The 12,480-nt window shown below is 39.3% G+C and overlaps 1 protein-coding gene across 1 annotated transcript; it reads left to right on the plus strand.

Moving 5' to 3' along the window:
- The first annotated feature begins 1,562 nt into the window (after positions 1–1,562).
- Positions 1,563–11,800, plus strand: MMP8 (matrix metallopeptidase 8). Its single transcript, XM_029208511.1, has 10 exons — positions 1,563–1,673; positions 3,352–3,596; positions 4,283–4,431; positions 4,519–4,644; positions 7,351–7,512; positions 9,005–9,122; positions 9,885–10,018; positions 10,588–10,741; positions 11,429–11,532; positions 11,697–11,800. The coding sequence occupies exons 1-10, from the start codon at positions 1,563–1,565 to the stop codon at positions 11,798–11,800; spliced, it is 1,407 nt and encodes a 468-aa protein (XP_029064344.1).
- The last annotated feature ends 680 nt before the right edge of the window (positions 11,801–12,480 follow it).

Genomic DNA, 12,480 nt, shown 5'->3' on the forward strand with positions numbered 1-12,480 from the left:
GGAGGGAACTGAACCACCTACCATAGCATCTCAAATAATATATTAACACATGTTATACATCATACATGTTGACATATACATTTATGCACAGGAATACCTGCCCTTACAGAATACAGTTGGCCCTTGAACAACATAGGTTTGAACTTCATGGGCCTACTTATACCTGGATTTTTTTCAATAGTAAATACTACAGTACTACATGATCAGCACTGTTGAATCTGCTGATGTGGAATCATGGATACAGAGGAACTGTATCCATGATGTATACAGAGGGCTGACTATAAACTATATGCAAATTTTCAGTTGCACAGAGGGTCAGCACCCCTAATCCTCCCCCTTGTTAAGGGTCAACTGTATATATAAATATATGTAAATGAATGTATACAAAGACTGTGTATGGTAACAATCTACATGCACATAGAGTCAGAATAAGTGAGACCAGGTGACACAATTTGAAAGCAGGCCCAAGGGCCTCTGATCAATACAGCCGCTACATAGCCACGTTGCCTGAAAGTCCTCTCAGGGTCTTTTCCCTTGGGAGTGTACAAGGCATCTCATGCTCACTCTCCCTGTCTTCTCCATGAACACAAGCCAAGGCCTCCCAGTTGTTACAGCCCTGGAGCTACTGCTCCACCGTGGGCCAGCCGGATGCTGGAGTGGAAGACTAGAAAACAGGGCCTGATGTGGTAGCTGCCAGCTCAGCCTCTAAACATACCCCCTACCATTGAATCCTGGCTCCTCCATAAGGTTAGCATGTGATTTATATAAGCCATCTCACGTCTCTGGATTTTCTTTATATCTGCAAAATGCAGATAATAATAGCATCTACCTCCCAAGGTCTTGTGAGGATGGACTGAGGTCGTATACATACAGCATGTAAGTCTGGGACATAATAAATATTTAGCAAATGATCATTATTATCATTACCATCAGTATTGGTTTCTTTGTCTTTCCCATGCAAAATCCAGCTTGCAGGAAACACATTGACGCTAAAACCACATCCTCCAGAAACTGCTTTAGGACCCCCATATACATCCAGCTTTGTCACGACGCACACAAGCACACATGTTCCTCACCTACAACAAGGGTGGGTAAGTGCAGAGCTTCTCTAGTTAGGCTCCTTAGCCCCAAGATACCTACCACTAATCAAACAATATTCTACTGCATAAATTAATACAGCCTCAGCATCTGACCTGCCCAGAAAATGTAACTGCTGTTCATTAACTTCAGAATTAGTCTCTTATTCCTTTTCCTTGACCAGACAATTTTGCAAAAGTAAATATCTAAAAACCCCCAAAACAGAGCAGCAAATTGTACTTTTTTTTCCATTGAAAGACTCCCCTATTTGGGGGTACTAGATCACATTATAACATTGCAAAACTGTCAGAGTGTAATTAACCCGTGTTGCTTCACATTCCTGATGTGGCAATATGTTTAAGACAGGGCTTTATAAAGGACCAATTGAAAGCAGTGAGTGACATGGGATGCTCTGAACTTCAGGGTACCCATCAGGAGAAGGGGCAGAAGGAAGGCCAGGAGAGGTAGTTTTTGAAGACGAGGCCATGTTCAGTCTGAAGATGCTTCCACTTCTGCTGTTACTCCACGTGCAGCTTTCCAAGGCCTTTCTAGTACATTCTGAATTCCTAGAAGAGAAAACTACAAAAATTGTTCAGGTAACTCAACTATCAATTAGGTGGGCAGTTGATTTGCTGGTGATGAGGAAATTGTTTGGGTTCTCTTCTCTTTTTAGTTAAAGCAGCCTGAAAGAATTATGTGAATGATTTGTTTGAGGTTAAACGTCTGGTTTCAATGATTTGGAGAGTTCCAAGCTGGGCCCTCTGAAAGCCAGGCATGCAAACAAGCTGGGCTCTTCAAACCCTCAGGAAATACTGCTGTCAAGCTGCTGCAGCTGGAGAAAACTTTTAGAAGGAATGGTTTTAATTATAAAATGATTTTCTTTCTCACTTACCTAAGATTTTCCCTTCTGGTGTATCTGCAACACAGTTACTACATGACTGGTGCTTTCTACATGGACTTGTTTTGCAGCCAAAAATCTCAGGTGTACATAGAGCGCGAGGATGGGAAACTCTAAGGAACTAGAAATCAGTTCATAGTGTAATCATATTTCCTAAAACCAGGTTATGGGGCTGTTTATAAACTCTTGGAAGCACTGTAAAAGCAAAACTGATAACTTCTCTCCATTGTTTCACAGTATGAAAGTCAGGCCAAATTTTTAAAGAAACACAAGGGAATGCTGTCAGAAATTTGTCATGCACAATTTTCTTAGCATTACAGTTTTAGAAAAGCATTTCTTCTTGTTGATATTTTTCTTTCACTTAAAAAAATATATTTCTTACAATGATAACAGTAACCCATGGGCTAATAGAAGTGATTAAGTACTTACTCTGTACAAAGCGCCCTGCTCAGCGTTTCACAAACATTGTCTCATATCATCCTACAACAATCCTATGAGGGCAGTGGATTATTATTTCCACTTTAGAGACAAATGTGAATCTGAAGTCATCTAAGTGATGTGTCCAAGGACACAAAATTAATCTGTGGAAGAGCTAAGATTTGAACCCAAATCTATCTGATCTCAAAGCCTGTGTGAGCACAAAATTGCTCTGTCCTGTGTCACTTGCAAAGTGCCACTTAAGGATGCTTAAGGTGAGAGAAAGAAGTTTCATGATTAGCTTGTTAACACCCCTCAGAACCTTCTTAATGAGTTTTGGCCCCTCCCAAAGAGTTACTGTGGTGGATAAAATGCTAATGACAGTGATGCTGCTGTTGCCCCAAAACATGTTAGGAATTCTTCTTTTGAAGACGTTAATTCTCATTTGAGAAGCAACATGGTGAATTGGGACCTGATTATCTTCTTGGCAAGTTCCTTATTTCTCTGCATCTTCATGTCTTAATATGTATGATTAAACCTTCTCTACAGTAGTGAAAAGAGGATTAAAAAATAGAATCTGCATTGCTGCAACTAATGCTTCAAGGAGTTTGATTAGTGGTAGGTATCTTGGGGCTGTTTTGTGTTTTTTTTTTTATTAAAAATAAGAAGGCAGTCTCCTGACTGTGTACTAGCATTTTGCTTGAGGATGTGGAACTCATCCCTTATGAAATACCTATTTTTATGCATAAATATTAACTGTAGCACTGAATGGATGGACTGTTCTTTCCAGTAGGCAATGTTCTCTCCAAGTCAACCAGAAAATTTGTGCTTTTATCTTTGTGACTATCAGGTTATTAGTTTTGGTTTGACCTCTGCAATAACTTAAAAAGGAATGCAAAATGCACAGAGAACTGAAGGAGATTTCACAGCAAATCTGTTACATGTTTGACTTTCTCCAGAATTACCTAGAAAAGTTCTACCAATTACCAAGGTACAAATATCAGTCTGAAAGGAAGAACAGCACTAGTGTGATTGTTGAGAAGCTTAAAGAAATGCAGCAATTCTTTGGGCTGAACATAACAGGGAAGCCAAATGAGGAAACCTTGGAGATCATGAGAAAGCCTCGCTGTGGAGTGCCCGATACTGGCAATTTTATGATAACTCCAGGAAACCCCAAGTGGAAACAAACTAATCTGACCTACAGGTAATATTTCTAGAGTTTGAGAATTCACTCATTCAGCCCATGTTCACTGAACACTTATGATGTGTCAGGCACTGTTCTAGGATTCGGAATACACTAGAGACAAACAAATGAATAAATATCCCTGCTCTTGTAGAGTTTAGATTCTAGTGACTGAGTATGAGAATGAAAGGGTAAAGATCCCATGGGTTCTTTTCAATCCAAAGCCTGCCATTTTTGTCTTCTTTCTCTATCAATCTAAAGAGGACTATGGCAATGTTAGGCTGTCTCTCTAAGAATTCACTTTAGGACCCAAAAAAGGCTTAATCATTGCTGGAGAATCTAGCCCCACCATTCATGCATCTTGATGATAATAACAATAATAATGATACCCAATGCTTGTTGAATACTACTATTTGCCAAGTAGTGAACTAAATGCTTTACATACATTTAATCCCACAACAACCTTATGAGAGGGGTACTATTTTATTATCCTCATTTTATGAATAAGGAAACTGAGTTTAAAGACATGTAGTAACTGGTCCAGAACCTACGTCTGTCTTCAACCCTAAGTCCTGCACCCCTCCTTGCACCCTCTTCAGTGGTAGCACATCACATATGCACAAACTCCAAACTAGAGCAATTCAATCTACTGATGGACTACTGTTCTAAACAATAATGAACCCTTCACACACCTTCTCATTTTGAAGGATTATTAACTATACCCCAGACTTGTCAGAGGCTGAAGTGGAAACAGCTCTTGAGAAAGCCTTTAAACTCTGGAGTCGCGTGTCACCCCTGAACTTCACCAAGACCTCACAGGAAGAAGCAGATATCAAGATTGCCTTTCTCCAAGGAGGTAGGCTCAAAGCAGTCATGCTCGATTTTGCTTTCCCTGGCTAAACTGAGACTTGGCAAATACCTAATACAAATCGTTTTATTTCAGATCATGGGGACAATTCTCCATTTGATGGACCCAATGGAATCCTTGCTCATGCCTTTCAGCCAGGCCCAGGTATTGGAGGAGATGTTCATTTTGATGCAGAAGAAACATGGACCAAAACCTCCAGAAGTAAGTTAACCAAGGTTATGTCCACATGCAGCTTCTAAATGAACTTTTGCACATTAGAATTTGCCCTCCTACACACACACACACACACACACACACACACACACACACACACACAGCCAAGTTATTGTAACATTTCACACTCACACAAACTGATCATTTAAAATTCTTGCTACCTCAAGATACTAAGTTAATTTAGGTTTAGAAAAAATCCTGAAGCTAAATTCTGACCTTGTTTCCTAAGGCAGGAATCAGAAAACAACAGATCATGGCTAAGTCCTTCCTGGTCCTATTTGTATAAATAAAGTTTTATTGGAACAGGGCCACATACTCTTTTGTTTATGTATCATCTATGGCCGCTTTCATACCACAATAACAAAGCTGAGTGGTTGACACGGAGACCATACAGCTCATAAAAATCTAAAATATTTACTATCTGGACTCTTATAGAAAAAGTTTGCTTACCACTGCTTTAGGGTATATATTTTAATATTGTGAAATTTAATGATGTTTGAAAAAGATTCCTATTTTTGGAAATTCAGAAATAATTGGTTTATTTAGAAAACTGACCTATTTAGGAAAGAGCAGCCATCTAGTTATTCTCGTTCATCTGGTGATTTCATCTTCGTGGAGCTCTTTTTCAATGATACGTTTCCATATAGCAAACTACCCCTTTCAGGAGAAGACTCAGAGTAAGAAGAAGACCACCTGAAGGGAAGAACTGAGAATAATGAGAGGTATATTCAGACCATATGGTACTTTACAAGGCTACAGGGTAACAAGAGGCCAAAGAACACTTTTTAGAAAATAATAGGAAAGGAGCCTTTTGCCATTGCTTGGGACCTGTTCCTCCCACCATTTTCTCAACATAAATGTTCTGAGTGTTTATTCTACCTAAGTCCCTGTGCTAGGAGCTGTGAGTACCCAAAGATAATAAACACTCCCCACGACTTTGCATTCCTATTGCCCTCCCCACTAGTTCAGATGGTCATTACCTCTTACCTGAATTAACTGGTCCAGATTCCCACCTGGACTGTTCACCTCCGATCTCGGCTCCCTCTAATTTTCCCCAGCATTGTAAGAAGTTTTGTCCTTGGAAAGCCCATCTTTACATTTGGAAAGCCCAGTGTTTACATTTTCCAGACCAAATATGTCCACATACCTTCACTTGACACTGAAAGCTCTTGGAGATCTTCCAAACTCATCTTTCGTGGCTTGTCTTCATATTTCACACAGAGCAGTCACATGGCACATTCACTGTTTCTAGATCACACCATATGCTTTCCAACTGCCCTACATTTGCTCACATTGCTTCCTCTTCCTGAAACGCCTTTCCCCACACCTTAAGCCCCACCTTTCAAAATCCCTCTTTTCCATGCTACGTTGAATGCCACCCCCATCCTGTCTTTCAGCTGGAAATGAAGCCTTCCTCTCAGAATAACAACAGCCTTGATTTTTTCTTCTCTAACTGCCCTCCTCATTATTCTGTGCATTCTATTTGTTTGCACACATCTCCCCTTTTCGTCTATGCATCATGACAAATCTCCCAGAGCCCCTTGCCCAGTACTCCAGACACTCAAAGATGTTTTTTAAAGCATTTACGAATGCAAAATGGAAGGATGTGATGATCAAGAAAGAAAGTCTTGGAGCATGGGTAGAATATTACAAGGCTAATTATCATCAGGAAGTTGAACATGGTGATAAGAACACAGGTCTTGCCATCATACCTGGATTCAACCCCAGCTCTACCACTTATTAGTTGCAAGGCCAATATAACAAGGTATTCAAAAATCTCTGGGCTTCAGTTCCTTTATCGTAAAAGTAATCTAACAATTCTTCATAAAAATGTTGTTAAGATTAAATATTATTACAATTCCTAGCATATAATAAAGTGTTGTACAACTATGATTGTTTTTTAAGTAAACATGTAAGAAAATGCACAGTGTGTTTGTGAAATGGCACATAGACTAGCTGGAGTGAAGGATTCACATCAGAAATCTAGTCCTCAAATGTCTGCTGGAGCCAAATGGAGTAGTCTTGAACTTGGCAAAGGAGCTCGGGCTTTATTTGGCAGGAAGTGCAAGCCTTGAAAGTTTTTAAGCTCCCAGTTATGAAAGGCACTATGCTCATGGAAGTTAAAAGATAAGGGTAGGAAGCAATAAGAAGCAGCGTTTGTCTCTTTCTGGTGGAAAATTCCTGAATCTTCCTGGAGAGCTCAGAATCAAGGAAGAGCTGGTGCTGAGTGGTCAGGGAGCCAAAGTGAGTCAGCTCTGCATCTGAGGCCACTCTTGCTGCCTGGCAGACTGAGACTCTCCTCATGGGGCTGTGGGCCTGGGAGACTGGAGAGGGGTAGGGGTGGGTGCATGGGAGGAGAGGGCTTTTGAGAGTCATGAGACCTGTGATGGCCCTGCCATCATTTGCCTGAGCCCCAGGCCCATGAAATATGGGAATTGGAATAAAAGCAGCAGTCTTTCTTGGTTCTAAGATTTGGTGAGGACCTCATACTCACCTAATCTTAACCTATAGCCCCTACCTTGATTCCTTCCAATCTCCATTTCTTCAGGTACCTGAAGAGAAAAGGAAAAAGGCAGGCATGGGAAAGGCTGTTTCTCCAGGGAGTTTTGGCTCAGAAGCTGCATTCCTTGAGATCCTATTTCCACCACCCTTCAGTCTACTTGGAGCCATTCACCACACATGCTTGCATTTCAGATTACAACTTGTTTCTTGTTGCTGCCCATGAATTTGGCCATTCCTTGGGGCTGGCTCATTCCTCTGACCCTGGTGCCTTGATGTATCCCAACTATGCTTTCAGTGAGCCCAGCACCTACTCGCTCCCTCAAGATGACATCAATGGCATTCAGGCCATCTATGGTAAGGTCATCTGAAGAGCAGCAGTACCTGGTGAGACCTGGCCATGTCAGGGACGTTCATTGCAGTCTTGGCTATGGTGATCGAAGTTAGAGGGCACCTGGGAGTCCATCGGGAGGAGAATATATGCGTAAAATCTGGTGAACGCCTGCCATAGAGTAATGTACAGCACTGAGAAGCACTGAATCAGATGTACATAGATGAGTCTTTAAAACATTGTGCTTCCTGGAAAAGAAAGAGAATGATACATGTTACTCAGTGTATAAATTACATAATACATGAATCTACACAAATTAAATATGTATATAGACAAAGCAAGGCATTTTCAAGAAACATGCTAACAAACATATATATTGAACATATCAAGATTGTTGTCTGTGGGGGAAAGAGGGGAGTGGGGATGGAGTATGGAGAGAAAGAAACATCTTTTAAAGACAGGACTGATACTTTTCAGGGAGGGATATAGAGGCCTTTGCCTCTGTCTAAGTATTGTCTGATAAGACCATTGCATCTCTCTTTCCTCTTGCCCTCCTGCCCCCTAGTGGCTGTAATAACAAGAAACCAGAGAAGAGGTTTGCAGCTCTCTAAAAATAAAAAAATTTTTTAAATGTTTTGTTGATTGGAAGGGAGTGTCATGGAGTCGAATTGTGTAAAACATTCTCCCTCTCTGGTTGGACAGCAGTACAAAACGAAGCATGCCAGGGTCCCACAACTACGAATTTTATTCATGACAGTAGAATTTTCAGGGATGATGAGACCTAGTCTAACTGCCTCTACTCCCCAATTCCTTTTCCCCTGAAAACACCTCCCTTTCTCACTCGCCCATATTTGAACTGTTAGCAGCCTTTCATTCTACAATGGGAAAATACATTAAAATTTAAATACTTATAGAAAAAAATATTGCTACATTTTGATTTAGATTTATGCTGTGGGGGCCTCTTTCCAGAAGGTGGATTTTAGTGAGAAAGGAGAAAGTAGATATTGAGTGACTAAAAATGCAGAAAGAGGAGGCAAGAAGGGAAAGAAGCATGGGATTCTAATTTTAAACTGGCAGAGGGGAGGGGGAAGAATTCAAATTTCTTTATTTCACAACTTAGCTTGGAACTCTCCCTAACGCTACCATTACTCTTTTATTTTTGTTTCATTTTTTTTAATTGGGGAATAGTTGTTTTGCAATGTTGTGTTAGTTTCTACCGTACAGCGAAGTGGAGTTCTCTGTGCTATACCTCAGGTTCTTATGAGTTATCTATTTTATACATATTAGTGTATATATGGCAATCCCAATCTCCCAATTCATCTTACCCCCCGCTTTTATTTTTTAATTTTAAAAAATAAAACTTTTAAGAGGGCCTAATGTGTGATTACTTTAATGTCTTATAGGATAGTCAGCTAGCATTTCTTTTCATATGAAGACCCTTCACCAACCTGAGAAGTAACTGAAATACACCAAAATTCACCCTGGACTCATGCTTATAAAAAGTCTTTTTACTTTCAGGACCTTCGAGCAACCCTGTGCAACCTACTGGACCAACCACACCCACAGCCTGTGACCCCAGACTGACATTTGATGCTATCACTACACTCCGTGGAGAAATACTTTTCTTTAAAGACAAGTATAAGAATGAACTATTCCTTCCTTTGACTTCTTTTACTGGCATAACTTAAAACTGGATTCTAATTAAGTCACATATTACACATTACCCAGCTTTTCCTTTGAATTCTATGCATACGAATCTCGTTGGAATTGATAGTGCTTTCTGGGTAAATCAAAACATCCAGGAAAAGAAAAATAAAAGCTAAAACATCTGTAAGCATTTAGATGTTTGTGATGATGTAAACAGACATGGACTCTAGCTGCTGGGAACTCTATAGCTGGGTTTACCCAACACCAAAATAGCATTCAATTCCACCCAAATTCATTCAAGTGAATGGAAACTGTCACTTAATAAGCTGCAGGGAAAATCACCTGACTGAATTTTTCAATTTTCCATTGGCATTCTATGATTGTGCACTCACAGGCTGAGTGTACTTGTATTGCTTTTGCTAGAATATTCTAAATATTCTCATCATATTGTAGCAACAATAATGAAAGAGACTAACAAAATAAAACTTGTCAATGTGTGAGGAGGAGGGCAATGTAAAATGTAATCAAATAAGGTCACTCCTATCAGCTCGTCTGAAAACTGTAAAGTACTCACCAGATGGACAGTATCGCCATAAAGTGCTGGTCATATGCTGGTCACTGTGCTGGAAGCATTGCCTTCACTGTGTGTTATATCCTCCCAGCAATCTTATAGGATCAATACCAGCCCAAGACTCACAGAAGCTGCCTGCTTAGACTATTGTGTGTGGTTTTCTCCCTTGTGTTCCATTAGGTACTTCTGGAGAAAGCATCCTCACCTACGAAGAGTCGAACTCAATTTCATTTCTCTCTTCTGGCCATCCCTGGTAAATGGTATACAGGCTGCTTATGAGGATTTTGACAAGGACCTAATTTTCGTATTCAAAGGTAACTGCCTAAGGTTTTCATCTTATTTTAGTTCCTCCTGAAGGGAAGGGCAGGACTTCTTTGTGGACCCTTCCAGGTTCAAGGAGGTGAGTCAAGGAGAGAGTGTTAGGCTAGCTGGGCTTTTGTCACGAGACCTGGGTTGGGTCGCATCTCCACCACTAAATGCTGTATGAACTTGAGCATGTTGTACCTTCTTCAGGCATCAGTTTTCTCATCTACAAAATGAGAACACTTTATTAGACCACCTTTAGCCTTCCTCCACCCTCATCCCAGATATAATTTTCTAAGATTCCCCAAGGCTCTAGTTCTCTGTATAGAAGTTACATGAGATAAGACGTTCAAGTGTGGGGCCCTGAGTGTCAGGCTAAGAAGTCGGAAACGTTTTACAGGTTCCAGGAAATCACTAGAGTTATCATAGCCCAATGGTCTTGACTTAACCACCTCTATCTTTTCAAGACTATTTTTTCCATTTTCATTTCTATGATGAATTTATGCAAAGATTAAGAATTGGTATACATTTTGTAGGAATGGAAAAACTTTATCTAATATATAACCTGAATCATTGGCAGGCAATCAGTACTGGGCTCTAAGTGGCTATGATATTCAGCAAGGTTATCCCAAGAATATAGCAAACTATGGCTTCCCAAGCAGTGTCCAAGCAATAGATGCAGCTGTTTCCTACAGGGGAAAGACATACTTCTTTGTAAACAACCAATTCTGGAGGTAAGATAAACTATTTTTTCCATTAGAAATTGAAATCTGTGTTTCTTTACCCTCTTTACAAACCATCATTGATTAGGCAACTGAAGGTTAAAAATATCTAGGTGGTCTCTGATAGGCATTCTTTTTCACAAGATGATTGATGTCGCTCTGGCTTTTGAAAATTTTACAAAGTTAAGATTCCTGCACAATGGTATTGAGGATTCTATATCCTGAAACAGAGCAAACTTTAATAAAACACTAAAATGGGATGCAAAGAAAGAGTTAGGCTAATTCTCATTTATTCATTAAATTCTAAGAGTTAAGTTCTACTACACTCAAGCAAATGTAATACAGAACTTGATTCCCAACTTGAAATTATTATTTATATTTATTCAGATAGAGAGAGACTATGAACTAATTAAGTAAAAGCCTTAGAACATATAAGCTCTCCTTTTTTAAAATAACACTGCCCCAACAATCAGAAGCCTGTTTTCGTATTAGTGATACCCATATATTTTATAAATATGTATGTACCCTTAGGTAGAGAAGTTAACCACTGTTAGTTTCCCAGTAAATAGGACATTGTGAAGAACAAATGAGAAAATATGTGTGAAGGCATTATGTAAAGTACACACAATTTAAATAAAACTATTAATCACTGTACACTGTATTGGTCTTAAATGTGGGACAATTATTTTTTCTCATCAGATATGATGACCAAAGTCAATCCATGGAACCAGGTTATCCCAAAAGCATAGCAAGTAGCTTTCAAGGAATAGAAAGTAGAGTTGATGCCGTTTTCCAGAAGAATTGTAAGTAGAAGAAAAAAAAACTTAATAAATTAAAAAAAATTTTTAAGTAGCTCATTTGCATTGCAAAGTTATATTAGGACAGGAGTGGGGTCTTTTTAATTGAAAACATCCAAGATCTGCTACAAGCTAATTCAATACATTATATCTTTTTTTTTTTCTTATAGCCTTCTTCCTTTTCTTCAGTGGACCAAGATATTATGCATTTGATCTTAGTGCTCGTAGGATTACTAGAGTTGAGAGAAGCAATAGATGGCTTAACTGTAGATAAAGCCGAAGCAAAATCAAGTGTGTTTGTGTCCATTTTCTGAATATGGAAGGGAGATCTAATCTGCATATCTATTACATTGTGTCCTATTTATACTTTTCTCAACAATAAGTAATATTGTTTGCTCTCACTGTATTCGTTGGACTGATCCTCACTGAAAATACGTTTGCAGTATTCCACTGCTTGCAGAGGCTGATTTTGTCCTATATTCCATCTCAGGTTAGTGAATCCATCACAAGGAGAAGGAAATTAAGCCTTCTTTGCCACCTCAATATTCATTGTTTCATCACTTGCTATTTGACTTCTAAAATGCCCATTTATTCTTAAGTCTTTTAAATATGTCTTAAGTGTAACTGCTACATGTAATTTAGCACTGGTTTTGGTTATAGGTAAGGATTATGAACAACATAAATAGTACACATTGCCTTTTGCCAAAAATGTGGTGCTATTTTCCACTCTTGGAAAGAAATGTTGTTGATACTTGTTGTGGATTGAATTGTGTCCCCCCAGAAAAGTATGTTGAAGCCCTGACTCCAGGTACCTACAGATGTACCTAATTTGGAACTAGCATCTTTGAGGATGTAATTAGTTAACATGAGGTTATACTGGATCAGAGTATGCCTAAAAACTGATGTTCTTATAAGAGGAGAGACATAGACACACAGTGGAGAAGGCCATGTAAA

This window comes from Monodon monoceros, unplaced genomic scaffold (genome assembly GCF_005190385.1).
Source record: "Monodon monoceros isolate NGI ecotype Baffin Bay Population unplaced genomic scaffold, NGI_Narwhal_1 Super_Scaffold_7, whole genome shotgun sequence".
Lineage (NCBI taxonomy): Eukaryota > Metazoa > Chordata > Mammalia > Artiodactyla > Monodontidae > Monodon > Monodon monoceros.

What these genes read in the sequence shown, in the direction of transcription:
- MMP8 (XM_029208511.1), top strand. Translation starts at nt 1,563, where the DNA reads ATGTTCAGTCTGAAGATGCTTCCACTTCTGCTGTTACTCCACGTGCAG. An exon ending in AAACTACAAAAATTGTTCAG is followed by an intron (nt 1,674 to 3,351) that starts GTAACTCAACTA and finishes GACTTTCTCCAG; the next exon opens with AATTACCTAGAAAAGTTCTA. An exon ending in ATACTTTTCTTTAAAGACAA is followed by an intron (nt 9,123 to 9,884) that starts GTATAAGAATGA and finishes GTGTTCCATTAG; the next exon opens with GTACTTCTGGAGAAAGCATC.